Source organism: Diabrotica undecimpunctata, chromosome 1 (assembly GCF_040954645.1).
Source record: "Diabrotica undecimpunctata isolate CICGRU chromosome 1, icDiaUnde3, whole genome shotgun sequence".
In the NCBI taxonomy this organism is placed as follows: domain Eukaryota; kingdom Metazoa; phylum Arthropoda; class Insecta; order Coleoptera; family Chrysomelidae; genus Diabrotica; species Diabrotica undecimpunctata.
Window position 1 is genome coordinate 206,611,855 of NC_092803.1, and position 24,603 is coordinate 206,636,457.

The 24,603-nt window shown below is 32.4% G+C and overlaps 4 protein-coding genes across 4 annotated transcripts in view; 2 read left to right on the forward strand and 2 right to left on the reverse strand.

Annotated features, from left to right (window-relative positions):
- Nucleotides 1-2,020: 2,020 nt before the first annotated feature.
- On the reverse strand, nt 2,021-7,343 carry Ntmt (N-terminal methyltransferase). Its single transcript, XM_072521069.1, has 2 exons — nt 6,784-7,343; nt 2,021-2,542 (listed from the first exon to the last, which is right to left on the reverse strand). The coding sequence occupies exons 1-2, from the start codon at nt 7,242-7,244 to the stop codon at nt 2,110-2,112; spliced, it is 894 nt and encodes a 297-aa protein (XP_072377170.1). The 5' UTR covers nt 7,245-7,343; the 3' UTR covers nt 2,021-2,109.
- A 287-nt stretch (nt 7,344-7,630) lies between these two features.
- On the forward strand, nt 7,631-8,866 carry LOC140432908 (calcium load-activated calcium channel). Its single transcript, XM_072521071.1, has 3 exons — nt 7,631-7,826; nt 7,886-8,060; nt 8,141-8,866. The coding sequence occupies exons 1-3, from the start codon at nt 7,688-7,690 to the stop codon at nt 8,376-8,378; spliced, it is 552 nt and encodes a 183-aa protein (XP_072377172.1). The 5' UTR covers nt 7,631-7,687; the 3' UTR covers nt 8,379-8,866.
- Nucleotides 8,867-9,406: 540 nt separating this feature from the next.
- On the reverse strand, nt 9,407-12,428 carry LOC140432907 (reticulocalbin-2-like). Its single transcript, XM_072521070.1, has 4 exons — nt 11,995-12,428; nt 11,763-11,910; nt 11,057-11,376; nt 9,407-10,742 (listed from the first exon to the last, which is right to left on the reverse strand). The coding sequence occupies exons 1-4, from the start codon at nt 12,327-12,329 to the stop codon at nt 10,571-10,573; spliced, it is 975 nt and encodes a 324-aa protein (XP_072377171.1). The 5' UTR covers nt 12,330-12,428; the 3' UTR covers nt 9,407-10,570.
- A 244-nt stretch (nt 12,429-12,672) lies between these two features.
- CRAT (Carnitine O-Acetyl-Transferase) overlaps nt 12,673-24,603 on the forward strand; it is a 21,185-nt gene continuing 9,254 nt past the window's right edge. The window contains exons 1-6 of the mRNA XM_072521072.1: nt 12,673-12,844; nt 13,367-13,598; nt 13,845-14,076; nt 15,480-15,633; nt 16,133-16,304; nt 20,270-20,445. Of these exons, the coding sequence (XP_072377173.1) occupies nt 12,821-12,844; nt 13,367-13,598; nt 13,845-14,076; nt 15,480-15,633; nt 16,133-16,304; nt 20,270-20,445 (990 nt within the window). The 5' untranslated portion in view covers nt 12,673-12,820. The remainder of the gene's footprint in view (nt 12,845-13,366; nt 13,599-13,844; nt 14,077-15,479; nt 15,634-16,132; nt 16,305-20,269; nt 20,446-24,603) is intronic.

Consider the following 24,603-nt stretch of genomic DNA (forward strand, 5'->3'; position numbering starts at 1 on the left):
GAGGAACACCAATATTAACCACACTCTCCCCGGACAATACTCCAGATACCCTCACAGATTGTACCCTGTTCTTGAGGTATGATTGGATCAACTTGACAGTCTGTGGACAGTAGTTTTACCTCTGTAGTTTTTTTCAGAAGTATCCTATGGTCCATATAGTCAAACGCCTTACTCAAGTCACAAAACACAAGAGTGCTCAATTGCATCCTATGAAAGAATTTCAAGAAGCGGGACACTATGTCAAGAATGCTAAGAGTCAAGAGTTGTGCTTCTTTCTTTCCTAAAACCGAACTACGATCCTGAGAAATAATTGTTACTTTCGAACAAACTTGTGATTCGCAAAGCTATGGCTTTTTCTAGTTGTTTTAGAGACAACTGGGAACAATGCAATAGGCGTATAGTACTCAGGGACGTCAATTTCCCCTTTTTTAAATATGGGAGTTATAATAGCCCTTTTTAGAACTGAGGGAAATGTATTCTCTTGAAAACATTGATTTATTAGGTGTATAAGAGTTTTTGATGGTATTATTATTTTATATAGCCTTTTTTGAGATAAAAACCTAAGAATTTGCCCCCTGTGATCCGAAAATCCTACATCGATTACCTCAGTTGAGTAGAGCGTAATTCCAGAATGGAAAAGGCATTGACAATGCAGTCATTGCCTCTAGTTAGAGTATATATAATTTTAACCAGATTGAAATTCTCAAAAACATCTTGGAGCTTAAGGGCAGATGTATTTTCAGTGAGAAAGTCAACATTGAAATCCCCAGCAACAGGGATTTACTTGAATGGGTAAGTGTGCTTAGTACTCCTTCCATGGATTCTGAAAAGGTCTCAAAATGACCAGAGGGGCTGTGGTATATAGCTATCATAATTAGGTTTAAATCTTAAGACATACACAATAATATTCATTACAAAAATCAATTAAAAATAAGTCATTACGTAACATTAAAACAAATAGACCTTTTTACATATTTAGCAGTACCTCCTTCGCGATTCTGAGACCTGGCTGTAAAGCAAGCCAGTTGGTAACCTTTAATTAAGACTATCATGGGAAAATACCATGGACAGAAAGAGTAACAAATCAAGATGTTCAGCTGAAGATGGGGAAGGAATGCGAATTCATAAAAACCATACAAACGAAAAAACTGGAATATCTGGGCCACATAATAAGAGGAGAAAAGTACTCTCTGCTTAGACTCTTAATCCAAGGAAAAATCTCGGGAAAGAGAAATGTGGGACGTAGGAGGATTTCCTGGTTGCGAAATTTAAGGGAGTGGTATGAGTGCAGTTCAATACAGTTGTTCAGAGCTGCAGCCAACAAGGTAAAGATTGCTGTGATTGTAGCCAACCTCCGATAGGAGACGGTACTGCAAGAAGAAGAATTGACACTGTTTGGATTTCGTCCTCTGTTAACCAGTGTTCAGTAATACAGAGGATGTCCACATTTATGTATAGTGCATGCCTCTAATACACCCATTTTGCTTCTGAGTATGTTTAAGTGGAAAACAGTTAGATCCACTTTTTTGGCAGTTTTCGAGGATACCAGTTCTGAGGACTTCACTTTGAAGGTCGAATCCCATTGTTCAGTTGGTGTTGAAGATTCCGAAAAAATTTAAATCTTTGTATTGAAAAGTGGGGGGCATGGTCCACAGGAAAAGAAGTAGAGCAAGATCTCCAACTACAATCAATAAAGATAGCGGAAAAACGAGACAAATGGAAACTGACAGTACAATAGATTTCACAAAATCACAATGCTTGAAAACAAACTAATGACTAGGAACAAGTAAGATGAATTTTTACTTGAAGATGAGGAATTAGATAAAACGAGAAGTTTATTAAGCTAGAAATGGAAATAAGGTTGTGTTAACTGAGTATATGTTTGTTCTGTATAGAAGTTTTTCCTTTATACATTTATGCTTAAAAGAATTATTTTATTTGACTTTAGAAAAACAATTCATGGCAATATTATTTGCATAACAAATTTTATGACTATTAGGATAAAACAAAACTAACTAAAAAGACATTAAAGTTATTTTATCTTTATTTATTGTTCACTGTAATAAAACCACATACATTCATAAAAATCTCAAACTGTACACTTAGTCCTCATTTTTCAATTATATCTTTGGTCTCAACATTTCTGGATTGTTGTAGCTCATCAATATCAGGTTTTGCCAACTGCTGGACTTCAGTACTATTTTCCAGATCTTTATTAGCTTCATTAATTTGGTCAACTTCTTTAGATAACTCAACTAATGGAAGTGACTCCTCTTTTACAGGTGATTCTTCTGTTTGAAGTGTTGTGTCAGGAACATCATCTGTAATAGGTTTTAAGACAAACATATAGACGGAAAATAAACCTTTAGGAAAGTTGTGTTGCTTGGACTGCCTATAACAAGTCAAGTCTGCTTTTTGAAATAACTGATGGAAGAGATACATTGGTCTGGTAACTGAAGAATCTTGCTCGTCTTTTTCTATATCATCTGTAGAGGTTATGTTTTCTTTTAAAACTATCACACCGTTTTTCTTTAAACCCTTGCTAAAAATTAAATAGTTATGTACCTATACTTGATTTGGAAATATATTATTACACAGTTTTTATGGCAGAAGACTACAACAGTCTTTATACAGGGCTTTTCAAAGCAGGAATGTAAATGTCAATACTATCTTATCTAAGTTTCTTACAAGAATTTATAAATATATTATTACTCAGACAAAATTCTGCAAATGCACTTTTCTTCTAACTGTTTATTTTACAATATCATCTAGTTGTGCTTTTAACAATATTTGTTGATATTTTCAGTGCTGTGATGTTGTTGAAAACTTAGAAACAATACTCCAAAGATTACTAGTGTAATTTTGAAAATCAACATAAATAATCCTTTCTAACAGTGGCGGTTGGTATATAAGTGCTGCGGAGCTGCAGAACCACCAAAATAATCCAAACAAAATTACTTTGAAAATTAAATAAAAAATATCACTACTTATAAAATTTAAATTCATTTAGATGGTTTTCGTGCATGGCCGCCTTTATTTTAATCTGTCGTCCGTCGACTCTCATGGCGACAGCAAGTCCCACTTATTTGACCGGACCGGTGCTACTCCGAGCTGTGAACTGTTAAAGATATCCCCGATAACACCCACTCAACCCCTCGCCGACACTTTTCAGGCGACGACTGAAAGCAATATTTGAGCTGCATTTGTCGCAGTTCGAACTAGTGTGTACAAACCTACGTTTATTGTAATTTTAAATAATCGGTGATCGCGACGCGACGACTGTTAAAATAAGTTGTCCTGCACGTAATTCGGTATTTATATTAAGTATATGAGAATAAAAGTGCTGTTCAGGATGGATGTTATTTATAATTTGATTAATGTTAAGAGATTCTTTAAATATTCTTATGACGAAAAACTAGAATTAAAATGCAAAGGACGACCTTTGCCGGATATTAAAATCGTAAAAGAAGGATCAAGCCGAGGGAAAAATTACAAACGACAATTTAATTGCGATATTTATACGAGAAATAGTTGGATATGTGGCTGCAACAGAAAAAACGCTCTTTTCTGTTTTCCTTGTGTACTCTTTGGAGGTGATAAGTCATGGACGCAAGTTGGTGTAACAGACTTAGTACATTTAAGTGATAAAATAAAAAAGCACGAAACTTCTAAGCATCATTTGCACAATCAAATGGAATATGCTTTATTAGGCTCCGTGAATATTAAAGAACAGTTAGATTCTGCATCAGTTAACGAATTTGTATACCTGGAAACGCTCGTCAATACTGAAAATGACACTACCGCAGAGATAAACCGCAGAATTTGCACGGCTAATAGATGCTATTTTGGGCTTAATCTCCTTTTTAAATCTACAGTTATATCAAGAAATACAAAAGTAAAACTCTACAAAACAATAATACGCCCAGTCCTAACATATGGTTCAGAAACCTGGACTTTAACAAAAAGCAATGAAAACATGTTAGGATGTTTCGAAAGAAAAATACTAAGGCGCATCTATGGAGCGGTAAATGAAAATGGTGTCTGGAGAAGACGATACAACTTCGAACTCTATAGGATATACCAGGAACCAGATATCGTAAAACACATAAAGATAGGACGTCTGAGGTGGGTAGGCCATGTAATGCGGATGGAGCAAACCGACCCAGCTAGAAAAACGCTCCTTGATAGACCTATTGGTCAAAGAAGAAGAGGAAGACCCAGAACAAGATTCCTAGATAACATCGATGAAGACATGAGAAATATGGAAACACGTGCTTGGCGGAGGAAGGCGATGGATAGGAACGACTGGAGAAAAATTCTTGGGGAGGCTAGGACCCACACAGGGTTGTAAAGCCAAAATGATGATGATGATAGATTCTGCATACTGGATAAATATTCAAAAATTCAATGAAGCTGTAACAAAAAATAGGTATGTTCTCTCAAAAATTATAGACTGCATAAAATATTGTAGTGTTTTCGAATTGGCGCTTCGGGGACACGACGAGACACAAACATCCGACAATCCTGGAATTTTTCGCGGCCTTATAAATTTTACTGCTGAATTGGATAAAACTTTAGCACAACTCTTGGAAGAATCGACGGTTTTTAAGGGCATTTCTAAAGAAATTCAAAATAATATTTTGGACTGCATGTTGGAATTATGCCAGGATACAATTTTGGAGGAAATTCGGGAATCTCCATATCTAGCTGTCATGGCCGACGAGACTACAGACATTTCAGCAAAATCACAAATGGTTGTAGTATTTAGATATTGTCGAAATGGAGCACCGGTAGAACGATTTTGGACATATTTGGTACCTTCAAAATTAAATGCAGATACTTTAAGCAAAAACATTTTCAGTGTTTTGGATCCTATCCTGGAAAACTCAAATAATAAACTAATTGCTCAGAGTTATGATGGGGCAGCGGTCATGTGTGGACAGCACGCAGGAGTTCAAGCCAGAATCAAAGAAAAATATCCATTTGCTCATTTTGTACACTGTTACGCGCATCAATTAAATTTAATAATGTCTAAGGCTTGTTCCGAAAACTCTCAAGTTAGACTTTTTTTTGGAAATTTAAATGAAATCCCTACCTTTTTTAAAAATTCGCCACAACCAGTGGCAGTTTTAGATAAAATCGTCCAAAAGAAAATTCCTCATGGCGCTCCAACTCGCTGGAACTTCAATATTCGAACTGTTAATGTTGTGTTTGAACATCGATCTTCTTTTATCGAATGTATGGAAGAAATAGAAGAATCGTTTGATAAGGCAGCTGTCTGTAGTTCAGCGTCTTCCATTCGAAGAATACTAGTGGATCAAAATTTTGTTTTTTGGTTAACATTTTTCCATCGCATAATGCCACAAGTAGACGTTTTGTATAATGCCCTTCAAAAGACTAAAACGGATCCTTTGGAAATCAATAAAAAGGTGACAGATTTCGAAAGATACATGAATTCAGTTAGAAATTCAATAGATGATACCATTGACCAAGGTTCTAGTTTATGCGTTGAACCATTACCAACTAAAAGGTTATGGAAGGATAACAGTCCAGTAGGTCATCGGAGAGCATCTATCGAAGTTTGTGATATAATCATAAATTGTGCAAATGATAGATTTGCTTTTAAAAATCACCTACTTGCAACTTCATTGCTTTATCCTGAGCAATTTGATAATTATTGTGATAATTTCCCAGATGATAATTTAAGCCTGACTTGCGCGTCATATCCAAATTTAGATAGGGAGCGCTTGAAGACTGAATTATCTGTTATTTATTTTAGAAGAGACTGTAGAGACATTAATGGGGCAATACCTTTTTTAAAATTTTTAATTGAAAATAATTTAACAGAGCCTTTTCAAGAAACTGTAAAACTGCTTCAAATTCTAATTACAGTGCCCATGAGTACGGCAGAAGCTGAAAGGTGCTTTTCGAGTTTAAAACGGATTAAAACATTCTTGAGAAATTCCATGACTGAAGACCGACTTGTAGCATTAACCATGTTGTCAGTAGAAAAAACACTTATAAAAGAAATACCAAACTTTAATGAAAAAGTTATAGACAAGTTTGCTTTAAAAAAAATCGACGAATCGAGCTTATTTATAAAAAAAATAATATATTTGGCTCTGTGTGTAGTTAGTTCGTAAGACCCTATAATGCAATTATTGTTGTGGCGATTTTGTTGGTAGTGTTTTTTCGTTTGCATTCCTTAGTTTCACGTATTTATCGATAAAATTCTACTAAAAACATAAACTATAAAACAATTACTAGTGTGCCATAATGTACCATTGCTATTTTTGATATAATTGGATTTATCTTCAATTTGAAAAGAAGAAAATCGGTAAGTTCTTTATTTTTTTTTAATAGATATATAGTGAATAAATATATGGTGTAAAATATCAAACTAAAAGCCTCGTTGTAAAATACAACGATTAAAAGATATTGAATTAAAAAAAACCAAAAAATACTGCAGAACTACCAAATTTTTGAGTCACCAGCCGCCACTGCTTTTTAATTATCTCTAAAGAGATTATTCTATAGAAATCTTAGATAATCCTTTCTAGAAAACTTAGGTGCTTCTTAGTGATATTATATAACTAAACAGATTACATACTACATACATGATTTATTAAAATGACTGCAATGTTGAGACAAGAAAACTTCAAATAATTTTGAAATTCTTCATCATTGGTTTATGACATTACATTGAGGATTGTCAGTTGTGTCATAAAAAACTGTGAAATCAATCATTTTCAAAGGGTGCATAAAAAGAAACATAAAATTCACCTGCAAGATTTTAAAAACTTGACTAGATCTTTATTTGTTAAATGTCCTATAACCCACTGAATCCAGATAACATCATACTTGTTGGGCTCCGGCTCAAAGTTTTGTAATCCTACAGAATAGCAGTTGGGTACTTTTGCTATCTTTGGTCCTAAATACTTTTTTGCTTGTTCTAGAAAAGCTGCATTTTGTTCTACCATGTCCACTTTATCAAACATCTCGGTCAATAAGAATTTTGAGATCCTCCCGATACCGGCTCCACAATCTATGGCATACTCTCTACCTGGAGGATCTTTAGAATTAAATAGTTGCTTTAACAACATTTTGGAACCTTTAATGTCTGTTTGGGAGATATATCCGAAGCCTCCGAGCATACCGTCCAGTGTAGCTGGAATTTCTGACCAATAATTAACGGCATTGTTATAGAATATTTCTTCTGTATTTTCTAAAAATTCAAAACTCATTTTAAAACTTAAAATGTGAATAATTCAATGTGTATATGTATTTATTTACGGTAGAAAGTGACATTTGTTTTGTAGGTTAACTTAACTTAAAGTTGCTATTTTCTTCTTTTTTTTTAATAGTTTTTTATGCCCATTAGCTTTTGACCATCCTTATCTCAGATTTTCTATTTATTTTATAAAATATAAACTATTTATTTTAATCAAGTTTATTAGGCTTGTTATTATTCCAGAAAACCAATATTTTCTTTATTTCTGCTAATGCACATTCTAGTTCAGTGTCTGAAAGACATAGTACATAGTATTTGCTGAAAGCTTTACAGAATAGACTATTTTGTCTACTGTGACACTGACACATCAGCTGAATATAAAAGTTGTCTATACTGTGATAAAATCATATAAAATTTTATAACCTCATTTGTTGGATATCCAAAAGTTTGTAAAAGATGTGGGCAGATACTCTTTTAATAGTATTTATTTCTGTATGCACAGCATTCTTAGGTGAAGGTTTAACATGGGTGATGGTATACCGCACCGAAAAATATCAAAAATTAAAGACTGAAGTTGAAAAGCAAAGTAAAAAATGTAAGTACTTTATCCCAATATCTTTGGTTGGTGTTCACTAATATTTCTTGCTCTTATAGTAGAAAAACGAAAAGAAATTCATGGAGATTCGTTAGATAAACAGCATAAGAAGAAAATAGAACGTGAAGAAGAAAGGCTTAAAAATAATAACAGAGATTTATCTTTTGTGAAAATGAAATCTATGTTTGCAATAGGTTTTGCGTTTACAGCTCTATTAAGCATGTTCAATAGCATGTAAGTATAGATGTCTACTATCTTGTAGCATATTAGTAAAACCTAAATAATTTTAAACCATACATTGTCTCCCTTTTTAGATTTGATGGAAGAGTAGTGGCTAGATTACCTTTCTTACCCTTGACATGGATTCAAGGGTTGAGTCACAGGAATCTTCCTGGAGAAGATTACTATGATTGTTCATTTATCTTCCTTTATATTTTATGCACCATGTCCATCAGACAGAATATTCAAAAGTTGCTTGGATTTGCACCTTCCAGAGCAGCTTCCAAACAAGGAAACAGCCTATTTGGACCTACTCCAGGACAATTTAAATAGGATATGTGGTAATTGTTTACTGTCTCCACTACTGAGGAAAAATGAATATTTTTTACCACAATGCCATATTTAACTTAGATACCTTTAAAGGAACTCGACTTTATCACAAATTCTTCTAGTATATTTTTATCCCTTCCAGGACATTTGATATTTGAATATAATGATTTTCTTAATTTAAATGTTATGCCTTTGTAGATAATGGTAAGTTTACTGTATGATATTATTGGAAAGAGTTTCTAATTTATTAGTAGAGGAAGCATCATAATAATACATTTTAGCCATTTAGCAAAAAGACATTGGTTCATAGGCAATAAAAATATCATTTTACTTTGTTAGAATGGAAAGTAAACAGTTACAAAATAAAATGTTGACTCATTTGTTAAATTGTGAAATTTGTTTATTATTTATTAGCTTTTTATTTAGTATAATAACATATCCAGTACAATAATGTAATTGAAAGACATTCAATAAAGACTATTGTAATACTACTGTTGTGTTTTTATAAAATATCACGTAAGAACTTTGAAAAGGGTTAGTTTGTCATCCTCTCTCTCTCTCTCCAATGGTAGTACAGCCCAAATCGAGCCTTAACCTCTTCCAAACTATGCCTCCCAACCTGCTGGTTTTGCACTGATCTTCACGTTCTCACATATAACAAATTTTGCTCATCAAATGTCCCTTCAACCTCCCAATTTTTCTGTGGCCTTCCTTTTGGTCTGATACCCTGCATTTTATTATGTAGGACTTCTTTCAACCTTCATTATACATGACCAGGCCATTAAAATCTCTGAAGTTTAACAAATTTTGAGATTAATGCCTCTCTGAACACCTGATAATATTTGTGGTTATACCTGGATCTCCATATTCTGTTTTCGTTTTACCCAACTGAGTTGATCATGTGATTATTACCTGTAGTGGTCTCTTTATTTCGAAAGTCTCTAATTTTTAGGGTGTATCAAAATATTTTAAAAATATCTTTACATTTTTTGGGCAAAATATAGATTAAACGAAATAAAAAAGTCTGTGTGTCTTTGGGAAATATTTATTTACATAAAATTACAATATTAACCTATGTATGGCACAATAAATATATAAATTACTTCTAGGTAAGTACAAATCAATAAATAATATTAACATTAGCAAATAATATATAAAGCGTTATCAAATTACAACTTAATTATTCTTTGGGGCTCACTGAGATTACAACAGTTATACATACCAAAAAAAATGAACAGACTTACCTATTATGACAATTATCAAATTTGGGCCAAAATAGTCATATACAAGTATATAACAACAGTGGAAAAGGGGTGCAAGAACTATAATACTGATTCTTTTAATGTGAGCCATGGACACTAAACAAAACAGAATTAACTTTTTAACAAACTGTCAAATATGTAAAACTACAGGTCTTGTGAGATAAGATATCAACGATATAAATTTTTATAATATTACATCACAGATGCCTCTCAAAGTTCTCAGTAATTCAAGGAAGAAACCAAAACTAACTATGGCTGGTGTCTGATTATGTATAAAGTGATTGGAGCATAAGAGCCAGAGAAAAATGTGCATGTCCCACTTTAAATATACTGATGATATATCAATTATATCTTCAAGACAAAAGGAACTAGACCTTCATATTGAGAAAATTAATAACCATTAGTAATACATATTATCATTAATTCATGACTATATTATAGAGTGAAATCTGAAAAATAGTGACAAAACTTTGATTAGGGCTTTGAATTAATACTTTCGAGAGCATACATCAATAAAACCTCAGAATACCATGAATATTCTGTGCGATAGAAAGACTGAATCAGAGAGCAATATAAAACTTAATGATAACTTAACAAAAGGTTAGGTTACATAAAGAAAATTACCACCAAGAATCAATAACTGAACGGAAGTTTCAAAAAGAGTTAAACTAAAACAAAAAATTGAACATATTTAAAAAATGGACAATAAATACAACAATTTCTAATTTTTAAAAAGCAGTATCTGAAAATTTTAGAAGAAATAGCATAATTAGATCCATATAAGTAGTAACAATCCAAAAAAGAAAGACTAAGTAAAGGTGCTTAGAAAATGATTGTGTATTGGTAACCCTATAAATCACCTGAATGAGCTAATCAAATTCAAATCACGTATGCATAACGTCAAACAAGTTATTTTCACTAATATATGCCTTATCATAATTCATCATCAAACTGGTGAATGTTATGCAAATGGTCACCATAATATGTAGCTTCACTTCCTACAAATATGTCATGGTGTGCTAGTATTTCTGAAAAGCTTAGTACGCCATCATGAGTGTCATCAGAAGAGGCGAATAAGTGGTCTACTTCTTCATCTGCAATTTCACTGAAAAGAATTAATAATTTACAGTATTTCTGCTCATAATGTAGCAAGTAGTCTATAATGTAATTACCAACTACCATTATTTTTACTAATTCACCAACAGTTTTTAAAGAAAATCAACCTGAATCAATTAAAACAAAGGTTTAAATGTTTATTATTGAAATATTATAATCTCTATAGATTAATTAATTTTTATCCAGTAAGAAGGAGGTAACAGTTTAGAAAACTATTTCAGTGAAAAGTTATATTAAAACAATATATCTTGTACCTGAGGTCTGCTTAGAAACCCAATAAACACAATGTAAAATGATACTTACTCGTTACTAGGGACTACCCAAGACAAAATTTCATTGCCAGTCAACTTTCCATCACCATTAGAATCAAAAGAGTCAAATTTAGACTTTTCAGTCAGTAAATCTTCTTTGCTCATATGTGTACCCCTTTCTCCCACAAATTCTTGAAAAATAAGACCATTATCTCCATCTGTATCTTTTTCTTTCAGCGTTTGTTCTAATATAAGTGGAAGCATACTGGGATATTCTTCTGGATGGGAAAATGGAGCCCACTCTTTTTCATCCAGAACACCATCATTGTTCACATCTGCTGCCTTCCACATTGCTCTATCTGATTCAATAAGCTAGAAATATAAGCTATATAAACTACACAGAATAAAATCGACACTGAAACATAAGTTAGACACTAAATAAATAAAAAATACTGTTATTTATTGCCCATTGTGTACACTTATTACTATACTAAGTAAATAAATACTTTTATAGATCTGATTTAAGATATTTTATCCATTTTTCTGTCTGTCTTTATTCTGTGGTCGACCAATATATATTTTTATACTTATTAACGCTCTATTTCCCTCTAGCAGCCTTAATTTCAAAAACTTTCAAGCTTCTTCCACAACCTTAAGTCATTTCAGTACTTTATTATAAATATACTTTTTAACAGTACTAATTTTATTTTATTTAAAACAGGAAACAGCAAGTTATTAAGAGAAAACTAACAACTTACATGTTCATTTTCTCCACCAATGTCAATATTATTTTCAGAACTATCTAGCCCATAAGTATCTGCCAAATATTCTTCCCAAGTGACTTGTCCATCATTATTTTCATCGGCATCTTCCAATCTATCTTTAGCCTCCTCCTCTGATAGCATACTAAAAAGTACTCTCCATTATTATAATAATTCAAATAGTTGTTTATAATGTCTTCAAAACTTCTATATTCTAGAAATAGCTTACCTAAACGAACGAATGATCCAGGCTTTTAACTCATGTCTTTCAATCTGACTATCATTATTAAGGTCCATCTTTTTAAGAAGTATTGCTAAACGTCTTTTGGCCTCTTCTGGAGGCAGTTGGTCATACATTTCCGCTTCCTTGTGGCTTCCCAAAATAGCTTCGTGATCAAATTCATTGTAATGTTCACCTTCTTCAGAAAAGTGACCGTGGTTCCGGGGGCTGTAAGCCCCATCTGATTCTCTTTCTTTATGAATCTCGTTTGTATGACTGTGCATTACACCTGCGTTGATTGTGTTTGCAAATATAAGAAATAGGTAAAACAATACACGAAACATTTTGGGGTTCTTGTATATTTCTTACCATATATTTAAATATTTTAAACTAATCTAAATTTTTTATCAAACGTCAAGCAGATGTCATAACAAATAAACGTCATATTCTACTATGGTCATATTCTTCTTCTATATAGGCAACATTTTTTAATGTGGAATGTGCACATTAAATTTAATTACTACGAATATGTCAAGAAATTTTTTTTTAATTTATGTATTCAAAAATTCTTATAATTAATTATTATTTTCATTTTATTTTTTTTTTATTTTATAACTCTATAAATAGGATTTTTCATTTTAATTCTTGAACTTAGTATTTTCAACTGGTCAACAGCTGATACGTCAAAAAGTTTCAAGGACAAATAAGTTCAAATGGAATAATTAAAAAAATATAAATTATTTTTTCTTTTTGATAAAGAAAGTTGTTTACCTTTGAGTTCGATAAGGCGTGCCGAACTCGAAATAACAACTACAATTACTGTTCTAATTAAAATATGATTTTGTCAAAGCCTAGATTGGTAAGCTATCAGATTGTTTTTAAGAGTAAAATTTTTTTTTGGTACAAAAATTTCCTTAATATTTAAAATAGACAGCATATTTTTCAATTAAATTATGAAAAATTTGTAAGAAAATCATAAGTAAATGTTGTAAAATCATTTTGTAAAGAACAATATGTTTTCTTTTATCAATGTACTGGATTGTATAATGTAGGATTTTTTTGAGTGGCCGGTTATTCTGGGATACCTATAGAAATTTAGTTATGAAAGATAAAAAGTGTAAAAATATATAATTTGCTAAATTAATTACATTAACTATTTTAATAGGTTTGAAAGTGAAAGTTAATACAGTTGAAAAAGTTATCATAGCAATATGTCTTAAGTAATAAATTTCTAATAAATTTACGGAATAGTCTGTTTTCTACTATTTTTATTTATTTGGCTGAACAAACAAGTTAAAGGGTACATAAACAAATAAAATTTAAAATTTCTTTAAGTACACCAGCTGAAAACCATCATTAATAATCTAAATGTTTTTGTTAGCTTTTGGAACAAAGAACATTACAAGCTGTATCATACCTAGTAAACCATAGTGCAGCTATGTCAACAGCAGCTACAAAAAAATTGTTTGAAAACAATTTACAATTGCCTTCACTTCCAGTACCTACATTAAATCAGACTATTGAAAAGTATGTTAAGACTGTAACTCCATTTTTAAATGAAGCGGAATTGGCCAATACAAAGAAATTGTTAACAGAGTTTGGTTCTGATAATGGTAAGTAAAGAAAAATTACATTAGTTGAGTAAAAAAAGAGAAAAATTAAATAACTTATTAGCTAGTCCATACTATAGTTGTTATGTTGTTTAAGGAGATATTTTAAATAAGACCAGTGGAAGCTTACAGAACAATATTTTTTCATGATTAATTCACATTACTCTTAAAAATTGTTTTTTTTTCTTTTGGTAATTCTTCAGAAAATTTGTTAGGATTTTGGATTTATTTTTATTATAAATGTGACAGGTATTGGAAAGAAACTACAACACCTGCTGGTTGAGAGGGCTAAATCTCAAGAAAATTGGTTAGAGGAATGGTGGTTGAATACCGCCTACTTGGAATACAGAGATCCTGTTGTTGTTTTCTCCAGCCCCGGTCTGGTATTTCCCTTTGAAGATTTCAATAATGAAGTTGACAGATTGAAATATACTGCAAATTTAATACTGGCTGGTGTTGAGTATTATTTAAACATATGGAGGTAAGCAATTACATATCTTTTATACAATATTTCTTTTAAAAGTTTATTGCATGTTATGAATGATATTTCTACAAAAGAATTATAATTACTTATACAAACAATTTGTTACTCAAAAATAATTTATATTAAGGCTGTTTTATCGGTGCACCAAAACCTAGGGACAGTGTTTTCTCTGTTATTTACCGACAAAATGTCTCGAAATTTGGACACGTTATTCGAAATTATGTTGCCTTTAAAATGATGGTTTTACTTTTTTTATTTTTTTGAAATTTCTGTTGAAAAATTGGATTATACTGTTTAACGTTCTATTATAACCAAACTTTTTACGCCCATCACTTGAAAGAGTTTTTTTTCTGTAATCGTTGATTTTTGTTTCACCTTTCTGTGTCCAGTACTAATCGAGAAAAGCGTGTTCCAACTTTGAAGAAAATTGCTAAAAAATACTAAAATCTAATAGTGAAACATGTCTCATCATTGGCACTTAGTTTCATCGTTATCGCCTTCGTGACGTCAAATCTCATGAACGTACGGTCAGTTAGTTCGTGTTAAAACTAATTTGAATGGAGAATAATGTATTTATTGTAATTAAACTACCCGTCGGCCGGCGGCACTGAGTAAAGATGGTCTGGCGTAAGCAGAGTAGAAAAGTAAGTGATACGGCCATTTCAAATCGCAGTGTGCTTGAACTGCTAAAACAGCCTTAATATATTTAATATCATTGAAAAAACATGTGAATTCATCTTGAACATTGAACCTGAGCGAGGGTTTATCTTCTAATTGCATGCTTCTGTTTAACTTCATTATGGGAAAAATATCATCAATTTAATCTACCATCACGAACATTTATTATGAAATATCAACAAACAAAGCAAAAAATGTATAGTAATCTACAAAAATTCCCATAATATTTGGATTTTTGGGGGCCAAGGCTTAGCTCAGAGGTAGATTCTTCAACCTTCACCAAAAGATGCAGTACCAAATTGAACGGAATAGTCAGTTGAAAGTTCTGTAGTCTAGCAGCACTTCTCTTTCTTAATAATTGCTTCCTTAAGTCCACGAAAGATGGAAAGTTTTGGTGGTATCTCGTGAAATAAGGCTTCCTGTTTCCTGAGAGGAGCCATTAACTAGTGGTTGAGAAATTCTCAGATGTTGGCAAAATATAAGTCAATCTTTAGGGCTCACATGTCCTTATATGGCCTTAACTGTCTTAATAGAAAAGAGGGAGAGACAAAGAGAAAGGTATTAGCATTTATAGTATGCAGTAACAATAATGACCATTACTTATGTATGCCAGATATAGGGAACACAAAAACACTCAATGTATAGAAGTACTTAATAATTTAAAAGTTATAACTTTGTTGTAAACGTCATTGACACACAAATTGAGTCTAATACTTTTATAGTGAACAATTGCCCCTGGATAAAATGGGTAAGGACCTGCTGGATATGAACCAGTACAAAAAGATTTTTGGGACCTGTAGGATACCCAAACCAAAAAGAGATGCTTTACAATTTAATCCACAATCAAAACATATAGTTGTAGTAAAAAATAACAATGTAAGTATACATTTAATTAATTTTAATTGAGTCTTAATTTATAACTTTTTTTATTAGATAAATATGCATATTGTTTTAATAAGTTTTGTTGTTCAATAAGAATAATCTGATTGATAAGTAAAATTTATTTTATTGTTGGATTTAAATACATTTGCAATAACATTCTTAATTTATGCAATGCTTTTCTGAAGTGAGCTCCTATTATTTTTTTGTTTGATTAATGAAAATTGTTTGCTACTCTTGAAATTTTTGATGTATAATAGTTAGAAGTCAACCGGAACTAAATCGGGTCAATAAGGTGGTACAATTAGTAATTTAAGTCACTGCTTTTCGAGATGCTACTAAGCTGTTAGATAGAAAGTATTGTCTTTTGAAAAATGATTTTTTCCTGTGTAAATCAGGTCATTTCTTAATTGTTTTATAAATTCAGCATATCATTTAACACTGATTAGTATGTTTATGTTATATGCGAGGTGTACAAAATGAGTTACAATTTTAGTTCTTCAAACTTGATGTGTTAAATAGCAATGGAGAACTTCCAAGCGAAAGTGAGCTGATAGATCAGCTTAACATTATCGTGGAAAACTCCAAAACTACCGGCCCGTCCGTCGGTATTTTGACCAGCGATAATAGAGACGACTGGAGTACGGCTTATGAAGAACTTCTTAAAGGTAAGCTCACAGTATATCGATGTTTATTCAATTATAAAAGAATTAAAATATAAGGATATTATTATTATAAACTTATTTGTTTGGGGGTATATAATGAACAATATTCATCATGATAAACGTTTTACTATTTAAAATTTAAACGGGAAATTCCCAGTGGTTGGCAGTATTGTATACCATAGTTTAATAAAAAAAACTTACAATGAAGTAAAGACATCTAATGTCTGACATAACATCTGACATTTTATACTATTTTACAAAAATAATGACTAGACTTCGGCAAATATGCAAATAAAAATGTAGAAAATATGCGCATAAATATGCACGTGTTTACCCGAAAATATGCAAATATTTTACAAAATATGCATACAAATAAATAAAAAAATCGTAAAATAGTAACAATTTTATTTTTAAAAAAAAGTGTACATAACTAAATATTTCCTACTATTCATTAAGATTTACATTTATTTTAAGTAACTACATCATTTTTAAGTATGAATAAACTTATTTAGAATTATGGTAACAATAAATGACCAAGTGGTGTTCAAAATTTTCTAACAAAAACTTGTGGCTTCTGTCTGAGTACATATATTTATATATGGAAAAACTTCGTTCAACATCAACTGATGTAACGGGAGCATTTTTCAAACTAACCAAAACATTTGGTTCTAAATTAATTGTTTCCGAAATATTTCCAGCTAGAACACTGACTACTTCAGAAAGAATATGGTAACCTTTATTTTTTTCCATAGTAGCTTCAAATTTTTTTAAAATATCTTTTCCAATATTACCTCTAACGTTCCGACAACATGACGCAAATTCTTTTATTAATGCTGTACTTTCGAACAATGACAGTTTTGGTGATTCTAAATGAGTAATTGTTTTTTGAACAAAACTAAAATTTGATTTTATAAATGAAAGTTCTTGTTAAAGCAAGTTACTCTGAAAAGTTTGTTTAGAATCCAAAAGAGATTGGGAACTTTCATCTGTTAACGTATCAATTATGTTCTTTATTTTAACAAAATGATCTGCATAAAAATTAGCTGCTTCTAACCATGTTCCCCATCGCGTTAAAATAGGTTGTGGTGGAAGAGGAATGTTAGGTAGCATTTCTTTATAAAGTTGAATTCTTATAGGAGATTTAAGAAATACTTTTTTGACACTGGATATCATGGTATTTACAAGAGGAAACTTTTTTCGTATTTCCTCTGCAACTCTGTTTAATCCATGCGCTACACAAGTAACATGTATTAAATCTGGGAAAAATATTTTTAAATTTTGTCCTGCTTTCACCATATAAGGAGCAGCATCCGATAAAATAAGCAGTAATTTATTAGAAGGAATAGTTGTCGGAAGAAAAAAAGTTGCTAATGTTTCTTGTATAAAACGCGAAATTGTTAAAGCATTTGTTTTCTCAAGTTGCTGGCATGAAATAAGATGAGATTTTGGTAAGGTATCTTTTTTAAGAACACCAATCAATAAATGAGCAATATACTTTCCTGAGGAATCAGTGGTTTCGTCTACAGATATGTAAAAATAATTATCTGCAATTTCTTCCTTAATATTAATTAACACCGACGAGTATAGCCCGTTCACATTATTTCTTCTTAGAGACCGATCACTTGGAACATTAAGTTTGCAATATTTTTTTAGAAACGAACTAAAATTTACATTTGCTAATTTTGAAAGCGGTATGTTTGCAGACACTAATGCGCGACACAAGTCTTCATTAAAAGTTTCTTGCTCATCTAATTTTTTTGAAGTAGATTGGAAACATTTAGCCATTGAAGTTTGATGTTTTCCTCCTATTTTTCCTTTTTTTGCAATGTGTGAAGCAGTTCTCACATGTTGGTCTATCTGAAATTTCTTCTCACATGCTATCTATAAATAAAAATAAAAACCTTTATTTTAACCCAACCTTTAAAATATAAAAATATACAAGGTGTTTTTGGTTAATCAAATAACTGGTTTGGAAAAAAAAACACTCGCTAAGTGTTTTAAATGCAGTATTAATCCACAAATTAGTTTTTGTTACTAACCATTAGTACATCATATAACTTATTTTAAAATTCAACAAAAGTTTTTTTTGTTAATTCAATTACAATAAAAATAATTGTGTTTTAGAATAGCTGACTTCATAAAAAAAAGTAAAGGTGAAAAATTTTTCTAAATACACACCATTGTATTGTACCATGGACAATTTTTTCTCATTAAAGGAAGCTATTTTTCATTTAAAAACAACCTACGAGTACTAAATTTCAAGTAAATACGTTTATTGGTTTTAAAGTTATTGTTGTTATTAACTAAAAGAATTTAATTTTTTTTAATTTTAACACCCTGTATCTCGAAAAGTAAATAAGTTTGACCCCTTATTAACTATATCGTTTTGTTCAATTTTTCGAGAAGTATCTACAGTCAAACGTTGTAAGTGTCATTTGGAAACACCCTGTATGTATGAAATATTAGATATTTAATAGAAAATATTAGATACTTACAATTTTGCCATAGACTGAACAGTAAATTTTTCCCATATCCATAGACAGCTCTTTATAAGGTTTAATCCAAGTTGAAGCACTGGTTGTTTTAGGCATTATAAAATCACAATCTTCCTTTTTGTTACGCACAACGAGTGTTTACGCTTTGAATATCAAAACAAAAATGATTTACAAATCTGAGCATCAAATTAGAAATGTTTAGGTACCTAATTCAATAAACTGGGAGATTTTGGAAAATCCCTAAATTAGGAACAAAACTATTAGCCGTTTACCTGCTGTTAAGATACAATAAATTGTAGATAGATTTGGGGATTAGATCATAAAATGCAAATGAGCGAACCCTTAGCGATTATCCAATAACTGAATGCCTCAGTGACCGAGACTTTCTAAGAATGTTGAGGGCTACTTAAATTGATCTTCTTTGAAATTGTAAATGTTTTGTACCTGTAGAGATTACGTACTTAGATCATTTCTTGATTAAAATGACTACAAAATTTTATACAAGAATTGAAATAAATTGGTATGTTTAAAAATTTTCAAATACAGTATAAAAATCTGAACTTTTATGCACTTTATGCAAACTTTTATACAAATATGCCAAAATATGAAATATTTGCATAAAATATGCACAATATGCAAAATATGCAATATGCATATTTGCCGAAGTCTAATAATGACTAATGACACACTAATGACATAGCTGCTGACCTGTGTCATGTCCTCAGTTGATCCGCGGGTACTTATTTGGCGAAGCCTTATTCATACCTGTCCTGCATATCTACAGGAGCGTTCCCTATCAGCCATTGGGACGCGTCGTGTCAGGGGTCTTCCCCGCCCAGTCTGTCTTGCACAAAGTACTGAAGGACCCCCACTCAGTTCAACGTCCCTCCTCTACATTAGTCAACATGGAATCACATTAGTTAACATAATTGCTAATTTTTTGATTTTGTTCTCTATAGCGTCTACTTTTCTGTACGTTTTCGACTTTTTTTCATTCATTATTGAAATCTGTTTGATCGTTTTTTTAATCTAGAAACTTTTTTGATAATTTGAGAAGTTTCGCCGATTTTTTGGATGTTTCATCGAGATTTCTCATTATCGCTTTGTCTGCCGATTGAAATTTGAAGGTTTTTGAGTCTTCTCAATTGGTTATGATTATTTATTTGAATAGTTATTAAAGACTTTTTAGAACCACCGTAATCTACATCTAGTTTCTCTAAGTGCTCCCGTAACTGCTGCACGGTCAGATGTTTCAACACCATTGTCGAACGAACGAACACACATTTTAATTGAAGATAATAAATCAAATCGTGCACACTCATTGTAATATCATAGCTAAACGCCTGCATCAGCCATTGCACGTTTATATGGTCCTACGTTACAATTAAATTTTCTGATTTAATCCGTATAAATATGAATGATAACGTTTGCGCTAAGATTCAACGCATCAACTTTATTTCTCGTTTATTGTAGATCCAGTCAATGAAGAATCTGTCGACCAGATTCAAAGGTCGTTGTTTTTGGTAGCGCTGGACAATCCGATGCCCGAACATAATGACAGCCGCAGATCAATGGCTGGTAAACAGTTCATCCATGGTGGCGGTAGCAGAGCTAATTCTGCCAATCGTTGGTTTGACAAAACATTACAGGTGAATATTTTTGACGTTTTGCAATAATAATTCATTTTTATGAAAGGTATAAACTGATAAAATGTCCATTGTTAGCCAAAAAACTCCACAATAAAAAATTACTATACTATAACAATTTTCAATTGAAGGTGCTTCATTAGCAACATCGCACTTAAAGCGACCAACCGATATTTTAATTATTTATTATTTATTTAAACATAAGTAATTACGAATAGAGCGAAGATATCTTCGTCGCCATAAAACTAAATCTCTTTTTAAGGCAGATTTACGGGATCGTTTGGTAAATATAAATTTTAAACCTTTTTTTATTTAATTGATGGTTTCGACCGTTACTTGATGGAAATTCATTTTATGTAACAATAAAACACTGAAAACTTTGTTTTCAAACTTCCACAAAATTTATTATAACATCTTAACACTACAGCTGTTTCGGCTGATTGCCTTTCTCAAGTGATCTGTTTTTGGTATGGGTTTACACTTTATAGTCTCTAATGGAATAGGTTGAGGAGGGGAGAACTGTTTGTCTCAAGCTGGTCATTCAGAATTATATCTGTGTTTTTTAATTTGTTGATTTCCATAGATTCTAACAAAGATAGCTTAAGGCCTTTATTTTGAATGTGGAGAATTTTAAATTCGTCATTTCACTTCACTTCACCTTCTAGATCATAATCATTCTTTTAATGACAAATTTAAAATTCTCCACATTCAAAATAAAGGCCTTAAGCTATCTTTGTTAGAATCTATGGAAATCAACAAATTAAAAAACACAGATATAATTCTGAATGACCAGCTTGAGACAAACAGTTCTCCCCTCCTCAACCTATTCCATTAGAGACTATAAAGTGTAAACCCATACCAAAAACAGATCACTTGAGAAAGGCAATCAGCCGAAACAGCTGTAGTGATAAGAAATTAAAATAAATTTTGTGGAAGTTTGAAAACAAAGTTTTCAGTGTTTTATTGTTACCTTTTTTTATTATTATCCTTAACGTCGCTTTGTTTATTTTTGGAATGTGATCATTCTACATTACCTTTGTTGTAATGGATTCGAAGGTTGGCGCTTTATTCTCAAAAAAGAAAGAATGAAACGCTTTTCTTCTACCGACATAAACTTCCGCTTTCTTTGTACATTACTTGGACTCGCTATGACATCCATCGTAATGGTATAAAAAGAATAAATATCAATCGTATTATTCTGCTATTTGTCTGTTGTTTACTTACCTCAAAAACTATTTTAAAGTTAATAAACATAATAAAGTCTATTTAATAAATATAATACAAACATTTACAAGAATCAAAACACACCAAGTCTATGCAAATATGTACGCTTTATGATGAAGAAACCGAACAAATAAACTATTTCTCCCATTCCCACTCTTTCCAAGGACGTAAATATATAGACCGGCGAAGTGTTAATATGTTTGCCGATATTTCAAAGTATTCAACGGACTTGTTCAACTATTCGCTCGTGAATCGCACGGTTATTAAGGAGAAAGAACAAAAATGGAGTTATATCAAAGACGTCATGCTAAATGCGGGAAAAGAACATCTGGGAATGAAAACAAGAGTAAAAAATAAAGAATGGATGACTGATGACATTCTGCAGATGATGGCCAAAAAAGAATAATGAAAAACAGGGACGCGAAGAAATACCAAGAAATAAACCAAACAGTTAAAAAAGAAATACGAAGAGCCAAGTAGACATGGATGCAAGAAAAATGTAAACTAATCGAAGAGCTCCAAGTGAAACACGATCATATAAATATCCACCGAAAGATTCGAGAAGCCACTGTTAGGTGACAAGAGGAGAAACACACACCTCATCATAAACAAAGACGGGAACCTGGCGACGACAGTTAAGGACAAGTTGATGACCTGAAAAATGTACATCGAAGAACTTTTCTTGGACAACCGAGGTAACCTTCCAGAAATAAATTGAATGACAGGACCGTCAATACTAGAAAGCGAGGTGAAAGCAGCTTTAAAACAGTCTAAGAATGGTAAGGCTACAGGTCCGGACGAAATACCCGTTGAACTTATTGAGGTGATGAGTGAAGTGAGCACAAAGAAGTTAACTGAACTGTAACGCCATATACGATTCAGATAATATCCCAGAGGAATGGCTATTGTCAATATTTGTAACACTACCAAAAAAACGATCTGCGAAAACATGCGAAGATTTCCGAACTATCAGCCTTATGAGTCATGCACTTAAGATTTTTCTTAAAATGTCGGTGAAATGCAATTTGGATTCCGCAATTCCATGGGTACACGTGAAGCACTTTTCACCTTACAAGTCCTACTTCAGAGATGCCGCGATGTCAGTTGTGATGTCTATATTTGTTTTATTGACTACGCCAAGGCATTTGGCCGTTGTCAGCACCAGAAGATGTTCGCCGCCCTACAAAGAGTAGGATTGGATGAGAAGGACATTCGGTTCATCATAAATTTATACTAGAACCAGCGCGCTCAAGTCAAGGTCGAAGACCAGCTGACCGACAAAGTGAAGATCATGCGAGTAGTAAGGCAAGGCTGTGTGCTCTCGCCGACTACTTTCAATATATAATCTGAGGAAATTTTTACTGAAGCCCTCCCAAACCTAGAAATGGGAATCCGAGTGAACGGTGAATACGTCAATAATATCCGCTACGCCGATGACACTGTATTACTAGCTACCAGCCTAAATGATCTACAAGCCTTACTAGACCGAGTAAGAACTGTGAGCGTAACATACGGACTAGACCTTAATATTAAGAAAACTAAATTCATTTGGTTGTCAGCCATGCAAATTAGATCCCGGGGCACTAATGACAGGTAGCGAAGAGATCCAGAGAGTCGACAGATTCACTTACCTCGGAACTACCCTCAACCCAAACTTTATCAAGTTGAGATCCTTGCTGTGCTGCAGTGATCTCAGTTTGGGAACCAAGATGCGGATAGTGAGGTGCTACATTCTTCCAGTGTTACTATATGGAGTTGAAGCCTGGACACCGACGCAAGCCACAGAAAAGCGGATTGAAGCCTTCGAGATGTGAATCTACAGGAGGATACTAAAAATATCGTATGTGGACCATGTCACCAACGTTGACGTCCTACAGCGCATGAGAAAATACGACGCCGTCGTATCTCGTGGTTAAAAAACCTCGGACAATGGTTTGGGATGACCTCCGCGGAGCTGTTTCGCAGAGCAGTCAACAAAACCATGATAGCCTTGATGATCGCCAACATCCAGACCGGATAAGACACTGAAGAAGAAGAAGATGCTGAAGGTATATTGTTACGGGGGCAAATTTTATGGAACCATCTTACTTTTCACTTATCCACATTGGAGAAGCATACACAATGAAAATGATCCCGGTAAGAATTTACTTCTGACATTTAACATTGATGCCGTTAGCTCTCAGTTCAATTTGTACGTAAGTCACCTTCAATTGAAAATTGTTATAGTTTAGTATAATAAAAGGCTAGGAGGTCTACGAACCTGCTATTTATGTAAATGGATTCTTCTGCAATTAGTCATTAATGTCCAATGCATTTGATTATGTTCAATGTTAATTTTTATGTATTTTCCATTTAAAATATGTATATTTCTCAAAGATACTGCCACGACAGTGATGATAATATTTCCATAAGTCTGCCGAAAGTAATTATAGCCAGTGTTGCCATAATCGTACAAAATATGTTTCCTCTTGACACATAAAAATTAACAAATTTTTCATTACATAATTTAACAATATAAACATTAATCTACTTTTATCTTATGTCGTATCCACCTTAGACGTCCTATTTTAATGTGTTTCATGATATTTGGTTCATGGTAGTTCTGTACAGTGCGAAGTAGATCGTCTTTTCCACACGCCGCCCTCATTCGCCGCTCCATAAATTCTCCTCAGTACCTTCCTCTCAAAATATCGTAAACTGTTTTGATTGCTTTTTGTTAGAGTCCACGTGCATGGCCGTTTGTTAGAACTGGCTGTATTATTGTTTTGTAAACCTTCATCTATAACACACTCTCTTCAAAATAGCACTTGGTGGCCATACAAATTTTGTGATTAATCCGTGCGGTACTGCTATTATTAATGTTTGTATTTGTTTGACTTTTATATTTGAATCTGCTTGTAAATATCTGATATAAAAAACATCTAATCATCTCTTCAA

Bases quoted from the DNA above. Each gene is read 5' to 3' on its own strand.
- LOC140432908 (XM_072521071.1), top strand. From the start codon at position 7,688: ATGTGGGCAGATACTCTTTTAATAGTATTTATTTCTGTATGCACAGCA. The intron at 7,827-7,885 runs GTAAGTACTTTA...TTGCTCTTATAG, and splicing joins TGAAAAGCAAAGTAAAAAAT to TAGAAAAACGAAAAGAAATT. The intron at 8,061-8,140 runs GTAAGTATAGAT...CTCCCTTTTTAG, and splicing joins TTAAGCATGTTCAATAGCAT to ATTTGATGGAAGAGTAGTGG.
- Ntmt (XM_072521069.1), bottom strand. From the start codon at position 7,244: ATGAGTTTTGAATTTTTAGAAAATACAGAAGAAATATTCTATAACAAT. The intron at 2,543-6,783 runs GTGAATTTTATG...TTTAATTTTTAG, and splicing joins AAGTTTTTAAAATCTTGCAG to CAAGGGTTTAAAGAAAAACG.
- LOC140432907 (XM_072521070.1), bottom strand. From the start codon at position 12,329: ATGTTTCGTGTATTGTTTTACCTATTTCTTATATTTGCAAACACAATC. The intron at 11,911-11,994 runs GTAAGCTATTTC...AGTACTTTTTAG, and splicing joins TGGATCATTCGTTCGTTTAG to TATGCTATCAGAGGAGGAGG. The intron at 11,377-11,762 runs GTAAGTTGTTAG...TTATATTTCTAG, and splicing joins TTGGTGGAGAAAATGAACAT to CTTATTGAATCAGATAGAGC.